At 38.3% G+C, this 21961-nt stretch overlaps 1 protein-coding gene across 1 annotated transcript in view; it reads left to right on the forward strand.

The window, feature by feature from the left end:
• Positions 1-21961, forward strand: part of ANK3 (ankyrin 3) — a 333563-nt gene that overhangs the window by 262846 nt on the left and 48756 nt on the right. The window contains exons 30-37 of the mRNA XM_078076917.1: positions 7-58; positions 15443-15654; positions 17073-17280; positions 18346-18442; positions 19145-19373; positions 20012-20137; positions 20903-21025; positions 21467-21493. Of these exons, the coding sequence (XP_077933043.1) occupies positions 7-58; positions 15443-15654; positions 17073-17280; positions 18346-18442; positions 19145-19373; positions 20012-20137; positions 20903-21025; positions 21467-21493 (1074 nt within the window). The remainder of the gene's footprint in view (positions 1-6; positions 59-15442; positions 15655-17072; positions 17281-18345; positions 18443-19144; positions 19374-20011; positions 20138-20902; positions 21026-21466; positions 21494-21961) is intronic.

A 21961-nucleotide genomic window follows, 5' to 3' on the forward strand; every position in this document is an offset into this window, starting at 1 on the left:
CATCAGTTTGACAGTAAAAATGAAGATTTAACCGAACTGCTTAATGGCATGGACGAAGGTAATTACGATGACTCCTTGTCTCTGGAAATGTCGGCAGGTTGAAATCAAAGGCCTGGCCGCACTGAAGTTCACGCTTCTTGAACGCCCCGCGTTTGTATTCTGAGCTGGGAGTCCGGGTCCCCGGTATTTATTGCTGCTTTCTGAATCTCAGGCAGGAAGTCCTTTTAATCCAACAGACTTTTTTTCTCACAATATTAATGTACAAATATTACATTGATGATTCTTTCGGCCTTTAGTCAAATATATTCATCTTTCCAAAACCCAAGAGAGTCTTCTAAGTGCAAGATCTGTAGATAGGGTGAATAATAATGGAAAGTATGCAAAGCATGCAGAACATTTTTAAGGAAATACGTTCACATTTTATTTTGGAATTATTTCCAGATCCTTTCCTGTATCTCCGTTTTGTCTCCGATTATTTCAACATTCTTCGTGAATTTTTAATTTCTGTTGAAAAAATAAGTTGCAGCCTAGTTATTGGAGTCTGTGTCGTATTCTGTGACCTAGTAAGGCCATGTGGCTGAGCATGTCATGCTCATCGGAGCATGTCACCTCCCTCGGTCGTCTGACCCTCAGAACCAAGGAGGTTTTCTGACTAGACGTTGGGAATAGACTTGTTTTGAGACTAGGTACTGGATGCAGAGGTTTCCTTTAAAAAGTAAAAAACAATCAGAGACCAAGTTCAGCACAGAATGAATCTTTATACTGACTTCCTAATCACTACAAATTCAGCAGTTGTTCTAAAGAACAGCTTTATTAGAGATATAATTCACATACCATAAAATTCACTGTCTTAGCATTTAATTCACTGGCTTTTGGAATGCATCCAGCATAGTCTTCTGGTTTCAAAGGGAAGACAAAGGAGCTAGACCAACTCGGGTGTTTGAGGGATGACCGTGGGTGAATTCTTTGGTCCCTGTGAGCCTCTTTTATTTCTGTAAAACAGAGATCACCTTCCTTCCTTCATAGGGTTGTGACTGGGAAAAAATAATTCTGTGAAGCACTTGTGAAATACAGCCTTTGACACACAGTAAGCCCTCAATAAATATCAGCTGTTGTCATTATTCACTCTAAAGAAAATAATGTCCTGCCGAAGATTCTGTATAAGACACAGTTAATCACAGCCAACCAAGAATTTAAAGATGTTTTTACAGCAGGGTAGAAGGAAACTAATAATTGTTGAGTTTCTACCATTCATGAGGCAGTGATAAATTCCTTTCTATATGAAAATTTAAAACAAAAGTATAGTACTGTAAAGTAGGTAATTTTAATCATACTTTATAGATGAGGGAACTGAAGTTCAGACCAGTCAAGTCGCTTACTAAGGTTACCCAAACTAAGAAGCAGTGCTGATGTTGAAATCTTGTTCTATCTTGTTTTCAAAGACTTAACCATATCCCACTGATTTTAGAAATGTGTGTCCCGTGGAGAAGAAAATAAACTTAAAGAGGAAAACTCCTACAAACCCCTAGATTTAAGGTCCAGAAGAATAGTCATCTTAAATGGGTATCATTAAATGTTTATATATGATACTGATATTTATACCATATGCCATCTATAACTTCATATGATTTCTAATAGACATGCAGTGGTAATTAAGAGTTCTAATTTTTATTACCTTATTTTAAAGCATGAAATGTAGTCATTCTCTTATAAGGAAATTGATAAGAAAACATAATTAAAAGTTTTAAAAAGAATACATCCTAAGAGAATGAATTGAATTAGCATTTTGAAAATAGTAAAAGAATATAGATGATGCAGGATTTAAAAATGTAGAGAAGAAGAGAAGTGGATTTTCCAGAGAGGATAGTTATTTTGATTAAGGACAATAGAGTATATAAATATTTTCATGTTTCTAGTGTTGTTTTTTTTTTTAAGATTTTACTTTATTTATTTATTTATAGAGAGAGGGGGAGAGAGAGAGAGAGAGAACATGAGCAGGGGGAGGGCAGAGGGAGAAGGATAGAGAGACTCTCAAGCAGACTCCCTCCTGAGTGTGGAGCCCGATGCAGGCCTCAATCCCACGACCCTGAGACCATGACCTGAGCTGAAATCAAGAGTTGGTTGCTTAGCAGACTGAACCACCCATGTGCCCCCATGTTTCTAGTGTTTCTTAAATGCCAATGTAGTAGGTTACTAGTTATTGAAATGTAGCCTCTACTACAGAATGATTTTATTTTTTTTCTTTTTAATGGATAGCTACCTTAATACTGTACTTCCTGAGGGCAGGGTACGTGTCTTAATCACCTTTGAACGTGTCAGGCGCAGCACTGATTTAGGTTTCCCCCTACTGCTGGTGAGGGGCAGGAAGAGGAACCTCCTTAAAATTATGTAGCTCTCTGGAGGAAAAGTTCTCATTAGTCTATTTCCTCTACTCCAAATGTCATTAATGTTAATCTCCAGGAGGAAAAAATTAACGAGGAGCATTTACTTTGAGGAAAGTTCTGAGAAAGGAACAATATTCTAGGAAGAATACTGAACATTCTAAAACAGTGCTGTCCAGTAGAACTTTATACGATGATGGAAATGCTCACTATGCATGCCGTCCAACAGTAATCACTAGTCACATGTGATTTTGGAGTACTTGAAATGTGACTAGTGCAGCTGAGGAAGGTAATTTTTAATTTTGTTTCGGTAATTTCAGATAGCCACACATGGCCACTCGCTACCTTGTTGGACACTGTAATTCTAGCAAAAACACTGAGTATTCTAATACGTTCTCCTTCGTTTTTGAGTATAGATTATAGTGTGTCCTAACAATCGCAAGTAGAATTTTTTTTAATTCCTAAGGTTTATTTATGGAATGGACTTCCATGATTTCATGCTGATTTGCATTCATTTTGTTTTTAATAAACCAATTTTCATATAGGAATTAGTCCTATTTTTGCTTAGACAAATGATGCCCCCAGTGCTGCTATACTCAGGGCATCTGTCACATGTTTTAAAGAAATGATGATATAGCCCTCTGTGTTATCTTGGAAATAGTAGAAAGAGTTTCCTTGCCACATTTTTATTTATTTTTTTAAAGATTTTATTTATTTCTTTGAGAGAGAGAGAGCACAAGCGGTGGGGAGGGGCAGAGAAGGAGAAGCAGATGCCCCACCAAACAGGGAGCCTGACACGAGACTCAATCCCAGGACCCCAGGATCATGACCTGAGCCAAAGGCAGACGCTTAACCAACTGAACCACCCAGGTGCCCTATAAATGTCTCCTTTTTAACCCTCTTCCATATGCTACTTTTATACCAGTCCTATTGTACCTTATTCCCTGAAAATCTTAAAACCTAAATATTAAAAATCATCTTAGCCAATATTTTGATAACTGATTTTGACTAAACACAATCATAAAGATTAGATTATGGTTCTATAGTATTTCAGAACTTGCAAAGCCTTTCCAAATGCACAATTTAGTAGTTAGAATTTAGGAGTTAGAATAATTCAGTAGTCAGAATAACTTCAGGGAAAGACAGGTTCAAGGAGGAGGAAAATTTTCCCAGTGTAACTGATGGTTAGGGTCAGATCTGTGGACATCACATAGACTGGAATTCCCATCCTGACCCATCACTTACTAGCTGTGCAATCCTAACCAAGCTTTAGTTTCAGTCTGTAAAGTGAGGATACCTCACAGAGAACTAAGGGGGAACTGACAAGCTAAAAATGTGAAGTTCTTCACCCAAGGTCCGATACATGAGAACCACTCAATCAATGTTAGGATTCATCACTGCTGCCATGTACAGTGGTTCAGGAGAGCAGGTCAGGGCTAAAATCTTGACTCTTCCACTTGCCAAACCATCTGTTCTGACACTGGCTGCAGGACAAAGGGGCACTCTTACCTACTGTTCCCAGGTCACTGACCCGCAGGGTGGTGTCCACCCCCGTGGCACCCTCTTCCAGATCACACAAGGCTAGTTCAAGCCCTCGTCCTGGTTGATACCTCCGCATCACCACCACCCAGTCAGGAAATAGTAAAAAGATCTAGCTCTAGACTTCTAAAATCCAGACTTCTGACTCCAAATTTAGCTGTTTTTCTATTATACTCCTTCGCCTTTCTATGTTCTCAAATGAAGGATGCCTATGAAAGTGTTTTGTGTGGAATAAAAATGTTACGTAAATGTGAGCTGCTATTTAAAATGTCCATGACTCATCAAGGTACCATCTTAGTTCTTGTGTGACTCAAAAGGATATGATATGTATTCAGGAAAAAACTGTCATTGCAGAATACAGTGGAATTAAGATTTTTTTTTCTGCCGCTAGCGAGCCCACAGACAAAAGCATATCAATGGTTACGCCAATGAAGCAGGTGTGTTAGCAAAGCTCTCTTGAAGTAAGAGGCTAGAATGACAGAGGACAGGTGGTCTGGGTGTGAAGAACCTGCTGGTACCGCTAGGATATCACGTGGCAGGAGCAACTTTTCTCTTTGGCAGCAGACATAGGTCTTGTTCGAGCACTTGTCACATCTCTGCTGAGAAAAAGATACTGCAAAACATATTCATTCTGCTGCCCCCAAAAACATCATCTTTAAAGTGCGCCAAGTTGAATCCACTTCGTACGTTTGTTTAAAACCTTTAGTTTGGGGCACCTGGGTGGCTCAGTAGTTAAGTGTCTGCCTTTGGCTCAGGTCATGATCCCGGGGTCCTGGGATCGCACCCCTCATCGGGCTCCCTGCTCAGCGGGAAGCCTGCTTCTCCCTCTCCCACTCCCCCTGCTTGTGTTCCCTCTAAATAAATAAAATCTAAAAAAAAAATAAAAAAACCTTTAGTTAATCACACTCACAGAGTTTGGTTAAACATGTTTAAAATTGTGCCTCCGAAGTCAAACCCCAAGGGGTGTTTTGTAGTTTGTGGTTTTGCTGGAACTGGCAGTATTTACTCGCAGAAGAATCCTTCCTCCTCGGAGGTCTTAGAATTGCCGAGCTCGAGAAATGCTCCCGTCCTGCACCGTCGCTGTGCTCGCTCCTAGCTTCGTGTGGCTCAGAGCATGGGGAACTCTGCACTGAGATGTGCTGTGAGTGGAAAACACAGCAGACATACAAAGTACCCCCCACCCCACAAATCTATATCTCATTAATAATTTTTACATCGGTTACCTGTTGAAGTGGTAATATTTGGGATATACTGGGCTAAATAAAAGATAGTGTTAAAATTAATTTTACCTGTTCCTTTTTATTTTTCCAGTGTGGCTATAAGGACATTTAAAATTACAAATGTGGCTTGCATTATACTTCTTTCAGACAGTGCTCCTCTGGACAGTGTGTGGACTCGTGTAGCCGCATTTATTAGGTTTTAAAATCAAAATCATTGCTTCCTAAGCATCACAAGAATGCTTTGAGGATATAGGGATTATGCTATTCTTTTAAAAATCCCAACCACTGTATCGGAACCAAGTGAGGCTGAAGGTCCCCCCAACAATGCTACAAGGCCAGGAACGCGTTTCCTCGCTGTTGTCATTGCTTCACTTTCCCATGAGACCGAGTGAAAGTTTATAATAATACATTTTAGATGAAATAATTATGCTATTTCTTTTTGTAAATTGAAGCGAGAAAGAGAAATTGATTACCTATAATGTTACATCACAGAAAACAAATTTTCCATAATTTATTATCTTAACTGTATCAAGAGTAACTACAGAAGCAGACTTCTCAGTTAAAAATTGCTACTTTGGTTCATTTCAGTTGAACTTGTTTTTAATTTATCAGCCATGAGACAGTGACCTTAAAGCGTCAAGTTCCATTGTAGCAACAGCTGAGCCCTGAGAAGTGAAGTACGTACTTTTATGTTGTACACAGCACCATCTGTTGGACAGATCTGTTAACAAATTTGAAAAATTCTGGAGGAAAAAGTAAAAATTGAACTTAACCAAATCAAGATTGTGTTAGGGTGGGGAAAAAAGTGCATACCAAATACTGTCAGTTAAACCATCACAAAATATTGACTTTCTATCTGTGGCCCTAAAACTCATTTTAAATCAGTTGCATGACACCTACCACGTTGCAAAAGGAAAGGAACCTATACTAGCCCAGTCCCCCACACCGACTGGCCAGGAGATGAGAATGGGACCAAAGCAAATGCACATTAATAATGCCGGTTTTACATATGCCGATGTATGTGAATTTTCCAGCATTTACATGTCCTTATGAGACATTAGGGGATCAGAACAATGACATCAGACACCCTGACCCACATGTCAGACAGAACGGGGCTCTTAGCCCTTTGAGGACAGGGAAGCAAGTCTGAGAGACCAGGTGTAAGCTTTATTGCCTTTAGTGTGGGTGTGGATAGAGGCCGGTATGCCAGACACAGCAAATCTAGGCCCCTTGGAGTTCAGTGCGTTTCTGTATCTGCTGGACGTGCCGTGTTACTGACGTATGGTGTTCGGCTTTAAAACATTATATATGATCCTGGTTTTGAACATGAGATTATATTGTTTGTCTTTTGCCTGGATGTAGTAGCAATGGTTTAAAAAAAGTTTGAAGAAAGTGACCTAATGGAGCTAATTGCCTGAAAGCCATGCTTTTTTATGTACATAAGTGGAAAAGTAAGCAAATATGGAAGAACATTTTCCTGGAAAAAACCCACAGAGAAGCAGGTGCAAAGAATGTGAGGTTTCTGCAATCCTGGAGAAAAACCTTAGAATGATTGTTCTGACATGACCAAACATCCGCTCCCTGACTTCTCTTCCAGAAAGCCTTCCCTAAACCCCAGAGTGAGTTAGATCCACCTGGTAAATATGGCCACGACACCTGGCCTGTCTTCTTCTGTAACAAGCAGCTTTGAACTTTACTGTCTTCCTTGATGTACTGGGAAGTCCCTGTGGACAGGGACCGGCTCTGGCTTGTTGACAGCCATATGCCCAGTGCATGGAACGGCCCTTGGCGCAGGACTGTCATCTTGCCATGCTGAATGAATGGAAACATGAACGCTTTGTATCCAGGCGTCTGTCCCCACTTTTGACGATACATTTCCTTAATAATTCAGAGACCCATACCCAAGAGAGAAAGCAACTTTCTAAAGGAAGGGATGCCACAACCAAATGAGGAGAGGAGGTCTGGGTGGCAGGGAAAGGGCAAATAATGATTAGAAATTCATTTAAAAATACTTTTAAGAAATATGATTGTCAGAAATTATATGGATTGCTAAAACTGGAGGGGAAAACAAATAGATACATCATTGTTTCTAGACATTCTTCATCATTAGCACTTTTAATACATTGTACAAATCTGAGTATCAAAGAAGATCCTTACCTTGCATAAAGATGTAAAATAATGCTGATCCAGACAAACATAAGGCAGATGCCAGAACTGAGTAAGAATATAAGTTAAATTACTAAAATTGTAGGGGCGCCTGGGTGGCTCAGTCAGTTGAGCGTCTGGCTCTTGGTTTTGGCTCAGGTCATGCATGATCTCAGGGTCCTGGGATTGAGCCCCACGCACGTGCGCGCCCAGCTCAGAGTCCACTTGGGACTCTCTTTCTCCTTTTCCCTCTGCCCCTCCCCCTGCTCTCTGTCTCTCTGTCTCTCTGTCTCTCTCTTTCTCTCTCTCAAATAAATAAATTATATCTTTTTTAAAAAATTACTAAAATTGTAGATGTGCATGGGACCTCTCTCTGCTCTTTGCAACTTCCATGAATCTATAATTATTTCAAAATAAAAGTTAAGCAAAATTGAAAGGTTTCTATTATGTTTACATTGAGAAAGAAGGGTCAATTGTATCACCTGGTTTTGGGTTTTTTTCCCTGCAACATCTTGGACAGGCTTGTTAACAAAATTTGCATATTCAGATGAAGCTGAACTTGAATTCCAAGGAGATGAATGTCTACAATTTTCTGAAATATTTGAGTAAATATATTACAAGTGCTCTACTGTTCCACACATTCTATAGCCAGAGTTGAATGATATAGACTGTCTTTTATTTCCTTCATTTCTCCCAATTTATCTATAAATTCTTATATTTAATTTTCTGTAATTGGTGAAACTTTCTTTTGAAAAATGAAATGAAATTAATATGATAGCAATTAAGATTTATACACTGTAGAGATACAGAGTGTCATGTGGGTTTTTTTGTGTGTGTTTTGTTTCATTTTGTTTTGTTTTGTTTTGTTTAATCCAACCTTAGATCTGCCATGGAGTGGTTTTCTGGTTCTCCTCTATTCCAAAGCTGTGTTACCTTGGAAAGGATATATAACCTAAATTAGTATATGAACAGAACTGTGCTGGTGGTTTTCTATCATTTGTCTACCCCAGAGGAAACTTTTCTTGTCCTGACCTTAGAAACAAGGAACTTATGTTCAGAGGTCAGGAACTTGTCCAAAGTCCAGGCTCACTGGTTGAGGGTTGGATTTGAACCCAAGGCACCTGTCTCCACTGACTTCCCACAGACGCATACTGACTAGCTTGCCCAATTTTAATATTCTAGGACTCCACTTTCCCCCGCCCCTAATATCAAATAGTCCCCTTTAGAGAAACAAGTTGAGCAGAATATTCACCTGACTAGATATTGAACTGTAGTTATAGAAATCATCCTTTGCGAAGACTTGAGTTTGTATTCCCTCTATAGACTATTCACACTCAAACCTGACCTTCACACTCATAAACAGTCTTCAGAAAACAAATTTGGTCTAGGAGAAAGAACCATGGTCCCATTTGAGCACGTTATTGAGACATTTAATCATGTGCGGGTAGGAGTGAGGCAAAACTAATCAAGGATGATCATTTGAAAGCTTTGAGATTAATTTAGTGGGAACCTGATTTCAATCCTGTTATTTATGCTTCAATGTATTATGATATTCTTAACCATTTATATTTGCAAAGCATTTTTTGATTCTTACTGCTCTGTTGCAAAATCTCAGTTACAGAGAGAGCTGTCCCACTTTTTGCAAATAAAGAAACCAAATGAGTTACAAGGTGCTTAAGAAATTTATCATTAATTAGTGAGGTAAGAAAGCTGTAGAACATTAGCTTCCATTTCTTGCACAGCAGAAAATGCCACTGTAATCAGGGCTTTCTGCTCATAGAGTGGGCCAGTAAGAAACCGTGTCACCTCCTGGACCAGGGTATCTGCATATCTGTCCATTACTCATCCACTTATCAACCACCACCCCTGTGCCAGCTAGTCTGCAAAGACACTGTGTTAAATAGTGGGTGAAGTTCATGTCTGTGTGACCTCATCCCTTCTCCCCCACCCTCTTCGTAGACCTGGCTTCTAAGCTCTAAAGCAGACAAGTCACTTTGGGCAAGTCACTTCCTCTCTTTGAACTTTAGACACCCTCTTTACCAAATGCTCTGTGGGCCAAATAGTAACTCACCTGCCACAAAGTAGACATTAGTAAGTATAAATTTTAACATTCCGCCTGACCAAAACTACCTGTTTCAGAACGCACCTCTTTGTTTTCCCTTTAATCTTATCTTTTTGTGAAAACTTTATTAGTAACAGATTAAACAGACAGAGGGGGATTCAGGGTCCTTTCATAGTCTATGGCATTATCAACTACCCCAGGTAAGAAGCTCTCTATTTTTATGTCATTTTCTCCTTTAATTCTATAGCTACAGAGTGGTTTAGTAAATTCTTTTAAAAAGCAAACCCATTTAAAACTAATGGACATTATTGCCCCATAAGCTTCTCTTCTCATATTGAACCATCCTTAAGATGTTTCTCATAGGATCCTCTCATCATGTTTTTAATAATTTGGGTTCTGAGTTTTTAAGGACGGATAACGGGTGAAAGTCTACTAAGACTTTGCTTCCCACACATACCAAGTCATAAAATCGCCTAAATTGAGTGTGAAAAGTAGCTCTGATTTCAGGTGCCGTCCCTGGCCTACCAAGTCAGAATCTCCACAAGAGAAGCCTAGAAACCTGTGCCTTTAATAGATATCGCTGGTATTGCTTATGATCTAGCCAGTTGGGGCCACACACAAGCTGGGTTCCCCTTGAGTATGAATAGGACACAGTCATCATATTTGTAGATTATTTTGTTGGGTTTATCTATATAAAGGGTGGGAGCAAAGCAAAGATTCTTGGTAATATATTCCTGCTTCTCTAAGTAATAGACCATTTTAAAATCTGAATACAAATACAGTCCTGGAAAGAATATTGGCATTGTTCATTTTTACCTTATCAGGCTATTTGCCTGGAAATCTGACTTTTCTGACATACCTTTGTAGTTTGCAACACAGAACTTCCAGAAGAGTTTTATATTCTTGTAAGTTTTTGACACCCTTTGGGTAAAATCCATTAAGTCAACAGTAATTTCTCTTATAAACACATGGACATAATAAAATTTACTGTGGATTAAAAAGTAGGAAGACAAGAGCCACTTTCCACATACAATTAAAAAAAAACTATTAAAAGAACAAACAATAACCAGTCTCTACTACTATATATATTTTAAAGCAAGATTTGAAGAATTATGTAGTTCTTTGGTACGAAAAATGTGAGTCTCATTATTTCCCAATGAGGGCTTTGTTCAGTGGATACTAGTCGAATACCTACAACGTGCCGGGCCTCAGTATCAGACATCATTTAGTTTAGTGTAACTTAACTGTGGGTACTTCACATTTTATGAAAAGAAAATCTGATTTGAATACACATTAGTAGTTTATCAAAATTATAAACAGAATAAAAAGGCTCGTGATAAGGTGCTCACGATGGGGAATGTGGCCATGAGTCAGGGCTTCCCAGTAGCTGAGTTTGGAGAGCCTTCAGCCCTCCTGCAGGCTCCCCTAGTTAGCTGGGTCATTAGTTACCTGAAACAGTCAGCTAAGATCATTTCATGACTGTGTTTCAGTTTCCTTTGTTTAAAGCAAGAAATAGAGAAAAAATTTGCTTGAGTTGAATCTACATTAAAATATTAATAATCTGCTATATCATTTATTATATATATATCATATTATTAAATACTGGTATTAGTATTATTACCCATGTAATAATACACAAGTATACAGTCATTATAATTTTCCTCTTCTCTTCCCCCCTCCCCTAATTTTAATGTAAATTATAGGAATTTATACATAGACATGTAATGATGTGATTAGTTGATTGTGATCACATTTTTTGCGACTTTTCCATTTAATATGGCTTGGAGATTTACATATTAAAATGTATACTTCTACCCCATTCTTTTTAATACTGCACGGTATTCCATAGTATGAATATATCATAATTTATTTAACCTTTGTCCTATATGATGAGCAATAAGATCTTGTGATAGATTTTCAAGTCATAAGAATTCCCTGGTAATCTTACTGCCTGGCTTTCACTTCGTGCTCTTGCCTCTCACATTTACCTACTGTCTCCATCATTTATTGTCTTACTTATGCAGCTATCCCAGTTCGTAATAGCCTCACCTTCCACTGTAGCTCCTAAAGAGATTATGCTTCTTCTGATAAACCGATACTTAAGTACTTTTTGTAGTTTTTACATTTGTATTGACTTTTATTCTCAGAAAAAAAGTTAAAAATAAGTATACATAGAAACAGAATATAACCTGGTCCCTTTCATCATGCAGAGGCCTGGGAATCTGAATAATTCAAGAAGGCAACATGGGTATGATACTGTTTAAAGAATGGTGCTTGGGGATTCCAGTGTCCTAAATTCACACAGTAGTTGTTTCTTTGCATTGAGGCTTATCTTTAAAATACCTGTTAATAAAATACCTGTTAAAAGGGGCTCCTGGGTGGGTCAGTTGGTTGAGTGTCTGACTCTTGGTTTCCGCTCAGGTTGTGATCTCGTGGGTTGTGGGATCGAGCCCCGTGTGGAGCCCCGTGGCAGGCCTCCACACCAGCGGGGAGTCTGCTTGAGATTCTCTCCCTCTCCCCCGCCCCTCCCCCTGCTCACGTGCTTGCTCTCTCTCTTAAATAAATAAATAAAACCTGTTAAAATACAACACTGAAGCTCAATAATTATGCAGATTTTAATGGTGACAGGGAAATTGCTAGAAGCTTTAAAATAGAGTGGGTACAGAGAGTGTCCCAGAACCACTGGCCAATCCTAAAAGACGTTAGAAGTCAAGTGTGGAGTTAGAACCCTGAGCTTCTCCCTTCACCACTCACCTGCTGCATCTGAGATGGACATGCTCACTTTATATTCGGGGTGGTTTTAATGCTTGATCAAAGGCCGTGCAGCAGAGATGTGGCCTGGCTGTGCTTCACTACACAAACGGGCCGCTCTTCCCAGTCCCTCACTGTTACAGGTTCCAGGGGTGATACGGCTGTCTCCCCCTTGACTCCTCACAAATGTACGTACAACACTCACACACACACACAAACGGCTAAGAAGCACGTATTGCCCCAAGTCCCCCAAAAGGTGCCTCGCTGCCCCCTGTAGGCCCATACTGATCTTGAGTAAATGTCATACTCACAGGATACACGGCTTGTTACACTCAGACTCAGGAAATTTGTCTTGTTGGAAGGTTGTAATTTCACAGTGGAGTCTTCTTAAATTGTTTGCACTCTGTGGAGTCCGAAGCTATTTCTAAAGGAGAACATGATCACAAGTTTGAGGCTGATGTAAAAAAATGTCTCCTTAGCTGCGGCTGATGGACTGCACAGCAACTGAAACAAATGATCAGAACTCTCTCAGCTGCAGCATGAATTATGAACTCTGGGAACTCAGACTTTTTAAAATAAGCCAAACCATGGGAAGGGAAATATATCTGCTCTGTATGGAAAACTTTTATTTTGTCAATTGCTGAATAGGTGAAAACTTCCCCAGAATATTTTCCTGAGCAAACTCTTTAGTTCCTTCCTGTCTTTCTATATTAACCTTTTTTTTTCTTTAATAATTGGCCTTTGTTTTCTTTTATTTTTCTTTCACTAGAAACTCAGTATTTGGTTTTGGACAGAGCAGAGGAGAAGCAGATGGTCAGGAAGCAAAACGGACCAAATTCCAGTTCCATTTTGGTCTGGGTGGAACCCTGTTTCTCCTATTTGCCAATTAATTTGGTCTTCCTACCTCAGAGTTTGATGGTTAATCTGTAAAATGAGAAAATGTCACTGATCCAGTTATCTAACCATCCACCTTACCTTTCTATAAATTTCTACTCAAAATAAGCCATGATCTCAGTCCTGCGATGAAGGAGGCAGACATGTTCATAGTTAAAAAATGGTAGGACGTGTACTGTATGTATCAGAGGTTGAAGAGAGGGCTATGTGAGTAACAACAAAAACAAAACCAACACCCCTCTCTGAAGTCTGGGAATTTCCCCTTTATTTTGTTAACAAAACCACCCCAACTATGTAAACCCACTGTCTTCTCATCTCCTCACCTCCAGCCCCACCTCCCATCCCTCTGAAGTGACCAGTTGCCAGTGGCCTAGAATGTCTCTTCTACAAATTTCTCTTATAAAAGTATATAAATGTGCAGATTACACATTTCCCTAAAAAGGACCAGACTATGCATTTTGCTCTGCATCTTTGCTTCTTTCCTCACTTTATATGCTTTATACCAATCAGTCACTTCCAGCCTGGCTCCCTCCTTCCCTCGCATCTCTCACCTATTATCACCTCTTCAGAGAGGTGTTTCCTGATCATCATATTTAAATAACCTCTCCCTCCCCCACCCTCACAATGTCTCCATATAACTGTTTTATCATGATTCTTCCAGTTCTCCCTCGCAAATTTATTTTTCCAAAATACCCTTGGCTAGTCTCAAATATTTATGTCATATCTTGTTTAAGTAGGTATTTCCATGCAAATTATTAAATTTGATCTTTTTAATATATGTTTTTCTGACCAGTTTTCAGCTTCTGTGAATTGCCCATTTACAGTATTTTGCCATTTTCTGTTGGCTCATCTGTCATCTCTGTCAACTCGTAGGTGCTGTGTGTCCCATGTAGCTGTTATCTTTCCTAGTCTCCCTTTTGTCTTTCAAGCTAACTATTTTTGCCATAGAAAACTTTACATTTTTATAGTCAAAACGACCTTTTAGGCTCCTGGGTTTCCAGTTTTGAATACAAAAATTTCTCCTAACCATGGCTGAAACATACTCTCTCGATTGTTTTACGGTAATGTTTTAATTTTTTTAAGTACTTAAGTCTCTTATCCAGCGGGAATTTGTATTTATATGTAATAAGATGTAGTGATTTAGCTGTGTTCTGCCAAATAGATTTTCATGTATGTCAATGCCATCTTAAATAAGCGCTCTTTCCCCCACTGATTTGAAGTTTAAATATATGACTTTGATTTAAACATATTCATTTAAATACATAATATATAATATATAAAAGTAGATACATTTGGACTTACATATATTCCATGTATGTGTATATACGTGTATAAATTTAAATCTATTTCTTGCTCTGTTCTTATCCCTCTGACCTTTTTGTCTAATCTTATATATGTATTTCTTATATTTTTATATGTCTGTCCATATAACTTTTATTATGATACTTCTAGATAAGTTTTAAAATCTTATAAGATATATTCTCCCTCACAAAGCTATTTTTCCAAAATACTCTTGGCTAATCTCAAATATTTATTATTTCATATGATTTTAAAAATCATTTATTTCATTTAAACCAACCAGCATTCTGCATAAAATCTGGCTCTTGGAAGAAGACCCATCTGGCTGCACTGTAGGGGATGAGTTGGAATAAGGAGAGGCGAGTGGCAGGGAGATGGTTAGGAGGTGACTCAGTGATCCAGGCAAGGCAAAGAGGGCTCAGACAGGGGCTGGCAAGACAACAAGCCTTTGCCACAGTGGAATCAGCTGGACTTCGACCTTTCGATGTGAAGTATCCAGGAAAGTGAGTCAAACTGTCGGACAGGAGAACTAGAAAACTGTAAGCCCTTTACCAGAGTTAGTATAAAGGGGAAGAAGTTAAGTTTGGAAGTGGACAGAAGGAAAGATGTATCCATTTGTGGATAGGTTGAGTTTGATGCGTGAGGGTTATCGGTGCGTAGACAGAAATAGGTGATGACAATATTAATCATTTGGACAATTTAAAAATATCTTAAAGAGGTTTTCAAATAAAGTTCTAGAGCCTTTCAGACATCCTGAAATCCTTACTCACTTTCTTGTGAGGCCCTGCTTTTTCCTGACTCATTCCTACTTTGGCAGTTTGAGGGCAGATTATTGTAAATAATCACAGAATGAGGTCTCTCTTCTTAAAGAGTAGAGCTCTGTTCATATGAGGTAAAATTTCAGTTTTTGAAGATGTTTGCTCCTCTTCAGTAGAAATATTTTTCTACAAATACTGTATATGAATAGCTTTATAATATCTTTACAAATCTTTATATTATTTTTAATGTCACTGTCGCTTTCTCTCCATCATAGAAACTCTGTTGAGACTACTGGATATAAGTCATTTTATCTATCAAAATTACACATCAGTTTATCTTAAGGTATTAAGTAGATAGGCTTACTCTCATGGCTTTTTCATTCGTCTTTTCAGAACTTGACAGCCCAGAAGAGCTAGGGAAGAAGCGGATCTGCAGGATTATCACAAAGGACTTCCCCCAGTATTTTGCTGTGGTTTCTAGGATTAAGCAGGAAAGCAACCAGATTGGTCCTGAAGGCGGAATTCTGAGCAGCACCACTGTGCCCCTTGTCCAGGCTTCTTTCCCAGAGGGTGCTTTAACCAAAAGAATTCGAGTGGGCCTCCAGGTAACGTGTGAAAATGTTGTTTCTTTGGCATATGTAGAGAGTGTGAGAGCATGCTCCACTCAGAAAACAGTTGTTGTAACTGTAACTCATCCTAATGATATTGCTAATCAAAGCACTATGCCATTTTGGGAATCATTTACCTATTTCAAATGAAAAGCATGAAGTATAAAGTGAGCTTGGTGGCTTATTCCATAAGGTACGTATTTTAGGGTTTTTCTTTTAAAAGTATCGCTTGGTTTCTGATGAAAGATTGTTTTGTTGGGGCACCTGGGTGGCTTGGTCATTGGACGTCTGCCTTTGGCTCGGGTCATGATCCCAGGGTCCTGGGATCGAGCCCCACATTGGGCTCCCTGCTCAGTGGGAAGCCTGCTTCTCCTTCTCCCACTCCCCCTGCTTGTGTTCCCTCTCTCACTGACTCTCTCTCTGTCAAATAAGTAAATAAAATCTTAAAAATACATATATATTAAAAAAAAGATTGTTTTGTTAACCATAGGTTATTGGTATTCAGAGTGACAAGAGCACCAAAGAGCAAATACACCATTAAAGAAACAAACCACATTTGATTTGGTTTATAAGATGCCATTTCATAAAAATCAGTAATAAGGAAACTTGCAAGCTTTCAGATTTTGATTGAAGTAGATCATAAATACTGGGTTTTATCCAAACCATTTGGAACTTGTTTGGGTTTTGGAAAGCTAACTGAAAATCATGGCAAGAGTCATCTTTCTTATATTTATTTGTTTCAGTTAGATCTATTGAAAAAAGAAAATAGTAAGGAAAGTAATTTAATTTGTGTCAATTAATATAGTAATTAATAGTTTAACTGAGGTTCTTCTCATGAGGTTTTTTAGAGTGAAGTACTCCAAGTGCTGGGAAGGCCTTCCGTAACCACTTGGAGCTAAGGAGACTGCCTTATAGTTCAGTGACATGAAGTTCCCTTAGCAAAAAAGCCAAAAGGAAGCCATTAGGTTTGGTAATCTCGAACTGAAATCTTAAATCCCCTTTGTTACTTAACTCTGAAGACCCCAATTTTTACCTGGGCACAAATCGCCTATGTGACGTTTTACTGGATGTCCTGCATAGGTTTAAAATACACTAGACTCAATATTTGTATTTGCTGACGTTTACTTTGGATTAGCCTGAAAGACTTCTCTGTGGTGACAACGGATTTCCTGTCACACAAGCTCATGTCGTCCATATTCTGTTGAGGAAATACACTGACTGGTTCCTGCTCCAGTGTGAGGTTGTTTGGGTTCTTTTTTTTGTGCCCTCCTGAAATTGTGAGAAAGGATGAAGAAGAAAGACTTGCGGGGGTGGGGGGTGTCTTTTTTTTTTTTTTCCCTCCTCACTTAAAAAGTCAATTTTCCAATGAGAGAAAAATGTTAAACTTCCACCTAAGGTCCTTTCTCTGTCTTTAGGCCCAGCCTGTTCCTGATGAAATTGTGAAAAAGATCCTTGGAAACAAAGCAACATTTAGCCCAATCGTCACTGTGGAACCAAGAAGAAGGAAATTCCATAAACCGATCACAATGACCATTCCGGTGCCCCCGCCCTCTGGTGAAGGCGTAGCCAACGGGTACAAGGGGGATAGCACGCCGAATCTGCGCCTGCTCTGTAGCATTACAGGTGCGGGTAACTTGTTTCTGCCCTTGCTGGTGAGGCTAGCAACTTGCAGTGACTCTGTACGAACATGCAAAGCCTTTGAAACATCCATGCCCACTTTATAAGACTAGAAAAAAAATAAAACATTTTACTTGTCCATCACCCCATCTGTATTGTCCCTGTACCTTTCTTTAAGATGCTGAGACCATGACTCATTTCAAATTCAGTGATACCATTTTCCCTGTTATTAAGTGTAGTATTAATAACAGTGCTCTTTTAAGGTTAGTGAAATAGTATTGAATCTACTAGAGCATCTAGGTCATTTCTCAGGGACCTAGACAGAGGTGGTGGACCTAGTAACACCCTTTAGACTACAGGAAATTGGACAGACTTTGGAGAAAACAGGCCCCCACAGAGCACCAGGCATAGGGCAGAGCAGAGGACATGATTCTTCTCACCACTCAATTCCCGAGTTTAATCCAATAGACTAAATCTGCAGGGTCAGGAGAACACATTTTGTGATAAGCACCTGGAATCCAGAGCTTATTTCATTTGATCAACCTAATATGATTTTTAACAGAAAGTCCTAAATTAAGATAGGTTGGGTTTTTTTTGTTTTTATGAGTAGTTTTAATGGCTGATTCCTCTTTGTACCCTGGAAAATTACATGATTGGGGCAGTACAAAATCAGCTGCTGCTTAACTTTTTGATAGTTCTTGTCTTTTTTAAAAAATAAAAAAAATAAGAATTATATTGTCTTTCTGAACAACAGTTCTTTGCACTTATAAATTGCACTTACAAAATGCACTTGATAGCCTGTGGTTGCCCCACATTTAAACCATTCATCAGTAGCCAGAGACACTGAAAAGTAATTTTTTAAAAATATAATGTCTTACAAGGAGATCACTATAAGGCAGTAAAACCACAGAAGGAGAGTAGAGAGGAAAACCACCCTTAGAGCCTGCCATTAATTGAACGTGCTGAAGTCTTGCAAGTTCATGACAATGCCAGAAGAACGAGACGATGATGAAGATTTTACAAGGAGCAACTGCCATGATAAAATCAACATATCTGCTCTTGTTCTCCCAGGGGGCACCTCGCCTGCTCAGTGGGAAGACATCACAGGAACTACTCCCCTGACGTTCATAAAGGATTGTGTCTCTTTTACAACCAATGTTTCAGCCAGGTATGGAAATAATGGATTCCAAAAAGCACTAAGGAATTTGTTTTATTACCTTTTGGAAAGTGAAAGTTTTTGTGTTCAATACTAGTATGATTATTTTTTTTAATTTTGATGGCAAAATTGGGCCTAACTCAGAAATCTAAAATTGACTGGCATAAGTCATCTTACCCAGTTACCACAAGGAGCTATATGGTGCTAGACTTGATTCTTCTAGTTCTTAGCAGTTTCTGCACTTGTCTGTTGATTGTTATGGAAATCTGGCCCCATTTACTAAAGGAGGCAACTTGTTTTTAATTGTTATGCTTTCAAAGAAAAAAGACTGATAGAATTTCCATTTCTCTCTCATTTTCTTCCATAAAATTCTTGCTCCATCCAATGTAAAATAAGAGATTAAACTCTTAAGCAGGAGTAGAAAGGAAGGCTAATCATGACTAAATATAAGAGGGTGGGGGAACAGAATCTTATGGGAAGGAAAAGAGAGAGAAAAAAAAAATCCTTAGCCTTTCCTCAGCAAAATTATAACAAATAATAAATGTAGACCTTCTGTAAACAGAGTAAACATCTTTGCTGTTTCTTTAAATTAACAAGTTAATGTTTTGGTATAGTTCCCTTATATGCTCTCATTTTTTAATGGTGAATTTTTTTAAGATTTAGCTTTTAAATCACCTCATTTTCATACTTCTGTTTTGTTTTTGTTTTTCTCAGATTTTGGCTCGCAGACTGCCATCAAGTTTTAGAAACTGTGGGGTTAGCCACACAACTATACAGAGAATTAATATGTGTTCCATATATGGCCAAGTTCGTTGTTTTTGCCAAAATGAATGATCCTGTAGAATCCTCCCTGCGCTGTTTCTGCATGACAGATGACAAAGTGGACAAAACTTTAGAGCAGCAAGAGAATTTTGAGGAAGTTGCAAGAAGCAAAGATATTGAGGTACCTTGTTCACAACCAGTCCGTTCCATTACATTCCCCAGATGTGGGGTTTTATTTTAAGGTCATAATGGCACTCACTGGAAATATCAAGCACATTCTTGATTTCAGGTTTTGATTTAAAAATTTGATATAGATTTATTCTCAAATTATTTTATGTGTCTTTGAGGTTATCTTGGTTACAATGTAGTACTAATGAATCTACATCATGGTCTAGACTTCTCTGTGGTGACTGGAGTTGTCTTATTTTTAGGGTCACTGTCTTTAGCACATTACTATGATTTTCCTTTTTCAAACCCAGTGAAAGTGTCTGAGTTAAAAAAAAAAAAAAAAAAACCCTTTCAAAATCTGTATGAAGAAGTGATGTCAGCACTTTCTCAAAGATGTCTAAAGTTGCTAGAATAGAATTGAATGTATAATTCTGTCTTGTACATATGCATGATTCAGTTTCCAATCACAGTAGTTGAATTGTGAGCCAACAGAGTTCTTTTTGTGGCAAATAACACCATAGAAGCAATTTCCTAATAAGGAGACAAATGTGACATAGAAATATGTCAGTCTTTTAACATTATGTGACTTAAAATCTCAAAATTCTTCAGCTGAAATTAACATTAAATTATGTATTTCTCTTACTCTAAAAGGTTCTGGAAGGAAAACCTATTTATGTTGATTGTTATGGAAATCTGGCCCCACTTACCAAAGGAGGACAGCAGCTTGTTTTTAACTTTTATGCTTTCAAAGAAAATAGACTGCCATTTTCCATCAAGGTAAATCATCAACAGAGACTCTGATTAAAAAAGAAAAAAATGCTCTTAGGAATAAAAAGAAGAGAGTCTAGTGATTTATTCAGTTTGAAATATCCCACCAAACTTGAATTCAGAGGAACAAGGTCAGATTTTGTCCTGGTTCTCCCCGAGTGTACTTTTGAGCCAGGAAAGCTTTATAGTAAGTAAAAAAAAAAAAAGAATCTTTACCTTTTAAACATTTAAATGATTATTTATGTTCAAGCAGATGTTTGTAAGACCAAACAATCTAGAATAATAAAATGCATCATATCTGGTTAATGCTCAGTAATCAAATAACGGATGAAATCCAAACTCAGTATTTAAGTTCCATCTTCATTTCTGAATGCCCAAGGACATTCTGGAGAGACCATCTTCCTCCTCAGAGAACAGAAGGACATGGGACAACTGTTCAGTGTGATGATTATTTACTCTTATTACTGTTGCTAAAACCAAGGCCTTGGGAAAAAGAAATTATTGGACAGGAAGAAAATGCATATAACCCAGACTATACAACAGAATGCCAGGGAAACAGGCAGACATAGCAATCCTGGGTCTGATCTCGGAATCGGGCATTCTAAATCCCACTGAGTTCACACGTGACCACCGCCGTTGACCTGTAATTGTTACCATCATCTTTTCCCTTTACTTTGCCTGCTTCTTGAGGGGCTCTGTAAAATAAACCTGTTTAACTCCTGAGTCCTCAGAAAAGTCTCTTTCTATAACTGTCAACCACCTAAATTCTTCTAGATTAGAGACACCAGCCAGGAGCCCTGTGGTCGTCTCTCTTTTCTGAAAGAACCAAAGACAACAAAAGGACTGCCTCAAACAGCTGTTTGCAACTTAAATATCACTCTGCCAGCACATAAAAAGGTATCTTTTAATACTGGTTTATTGTAACTCTCTTCCCCCGGTCTTGGAGAAGTGGGCCCTCGGTATGCAATTAAGGAATGCTTTGTAACATGATTAAAGTTTTTAAAACTTGAGTTTTATTAGTCTCTTTGCGTAGATTAAGTCTTGTTACTGTGGTGTCAGATTCTTATGGTTTGTATGATGGAGTCCTCTGTATATTGCTTCTGCTTCTGCTGCTAGCTCATAGATTCTTATGCTTTCGGATAACGTCACGCATTAATTTGCCATGGATGTATAGTTCTTGATATTTTGTGTTGGCTTCTTTTGATTTGCTTTGCTTTGCTTTCTTGATTCCGCTTGCATTTTGTGCTCCCTACTCAGCCCTTTTCATATCCTGATATTCTTTTCCCTGCTGTCCGTTATAATACTCCTTGTCTCTGCAATGCATCTCGGAACCAAAAGGAAACAGAGTCAGATCAAGATGATGAGGTAATATGAACACTTCTGCTTTTACTCTATCAGAGCTAGAATAGAAATTAAATCTGTATAAAAGAAGTTGCAGAGGGCTGAAGTGTGGGAAACGTATTCTATTTTTGCAGATCTTAGTGTAAGTGAGGTAAAGGGTATACATTTTTCTTAAAGATTGGTTTGATCTTCCTCCACATATACGAGACTACTTCAGGGCATTCAGCAATATAATCCAGCTAATGATTTAAAAAGAGGAACTAACGTTCTTTCAACATTTTAAAATGTAGTAGCTTGGCATGTATCAATACACATTTGTTCATATCTTCACCTAGTATCCACTCTGTGTAACATTTAAATCAAGAGCATGAGTAACATAAAATTTTATTGTATAAATCAAGTTGTTCTATTTAATACAAAATATGTGTTCCATGGCTACTGATAAATATTTGGTATTCTATTTGAAGAAAATTATCCTGGCCATTTTTAAGA

The sequence above is a fragment of the Halichoerus grypus genome, chromosome 7 (assembly GCF_964656455.1).
Source record: "Halichoerus grypus chromosome 7, mHalGry1.hap1.1, whole genome shotgun sequence".
NCBI classification, from domain to species: Eukaryota; Metazoa; Chordata; class Mammalia; order Carnivora; family Phocidae; genus Halichoerus; species Halichoerus grypus.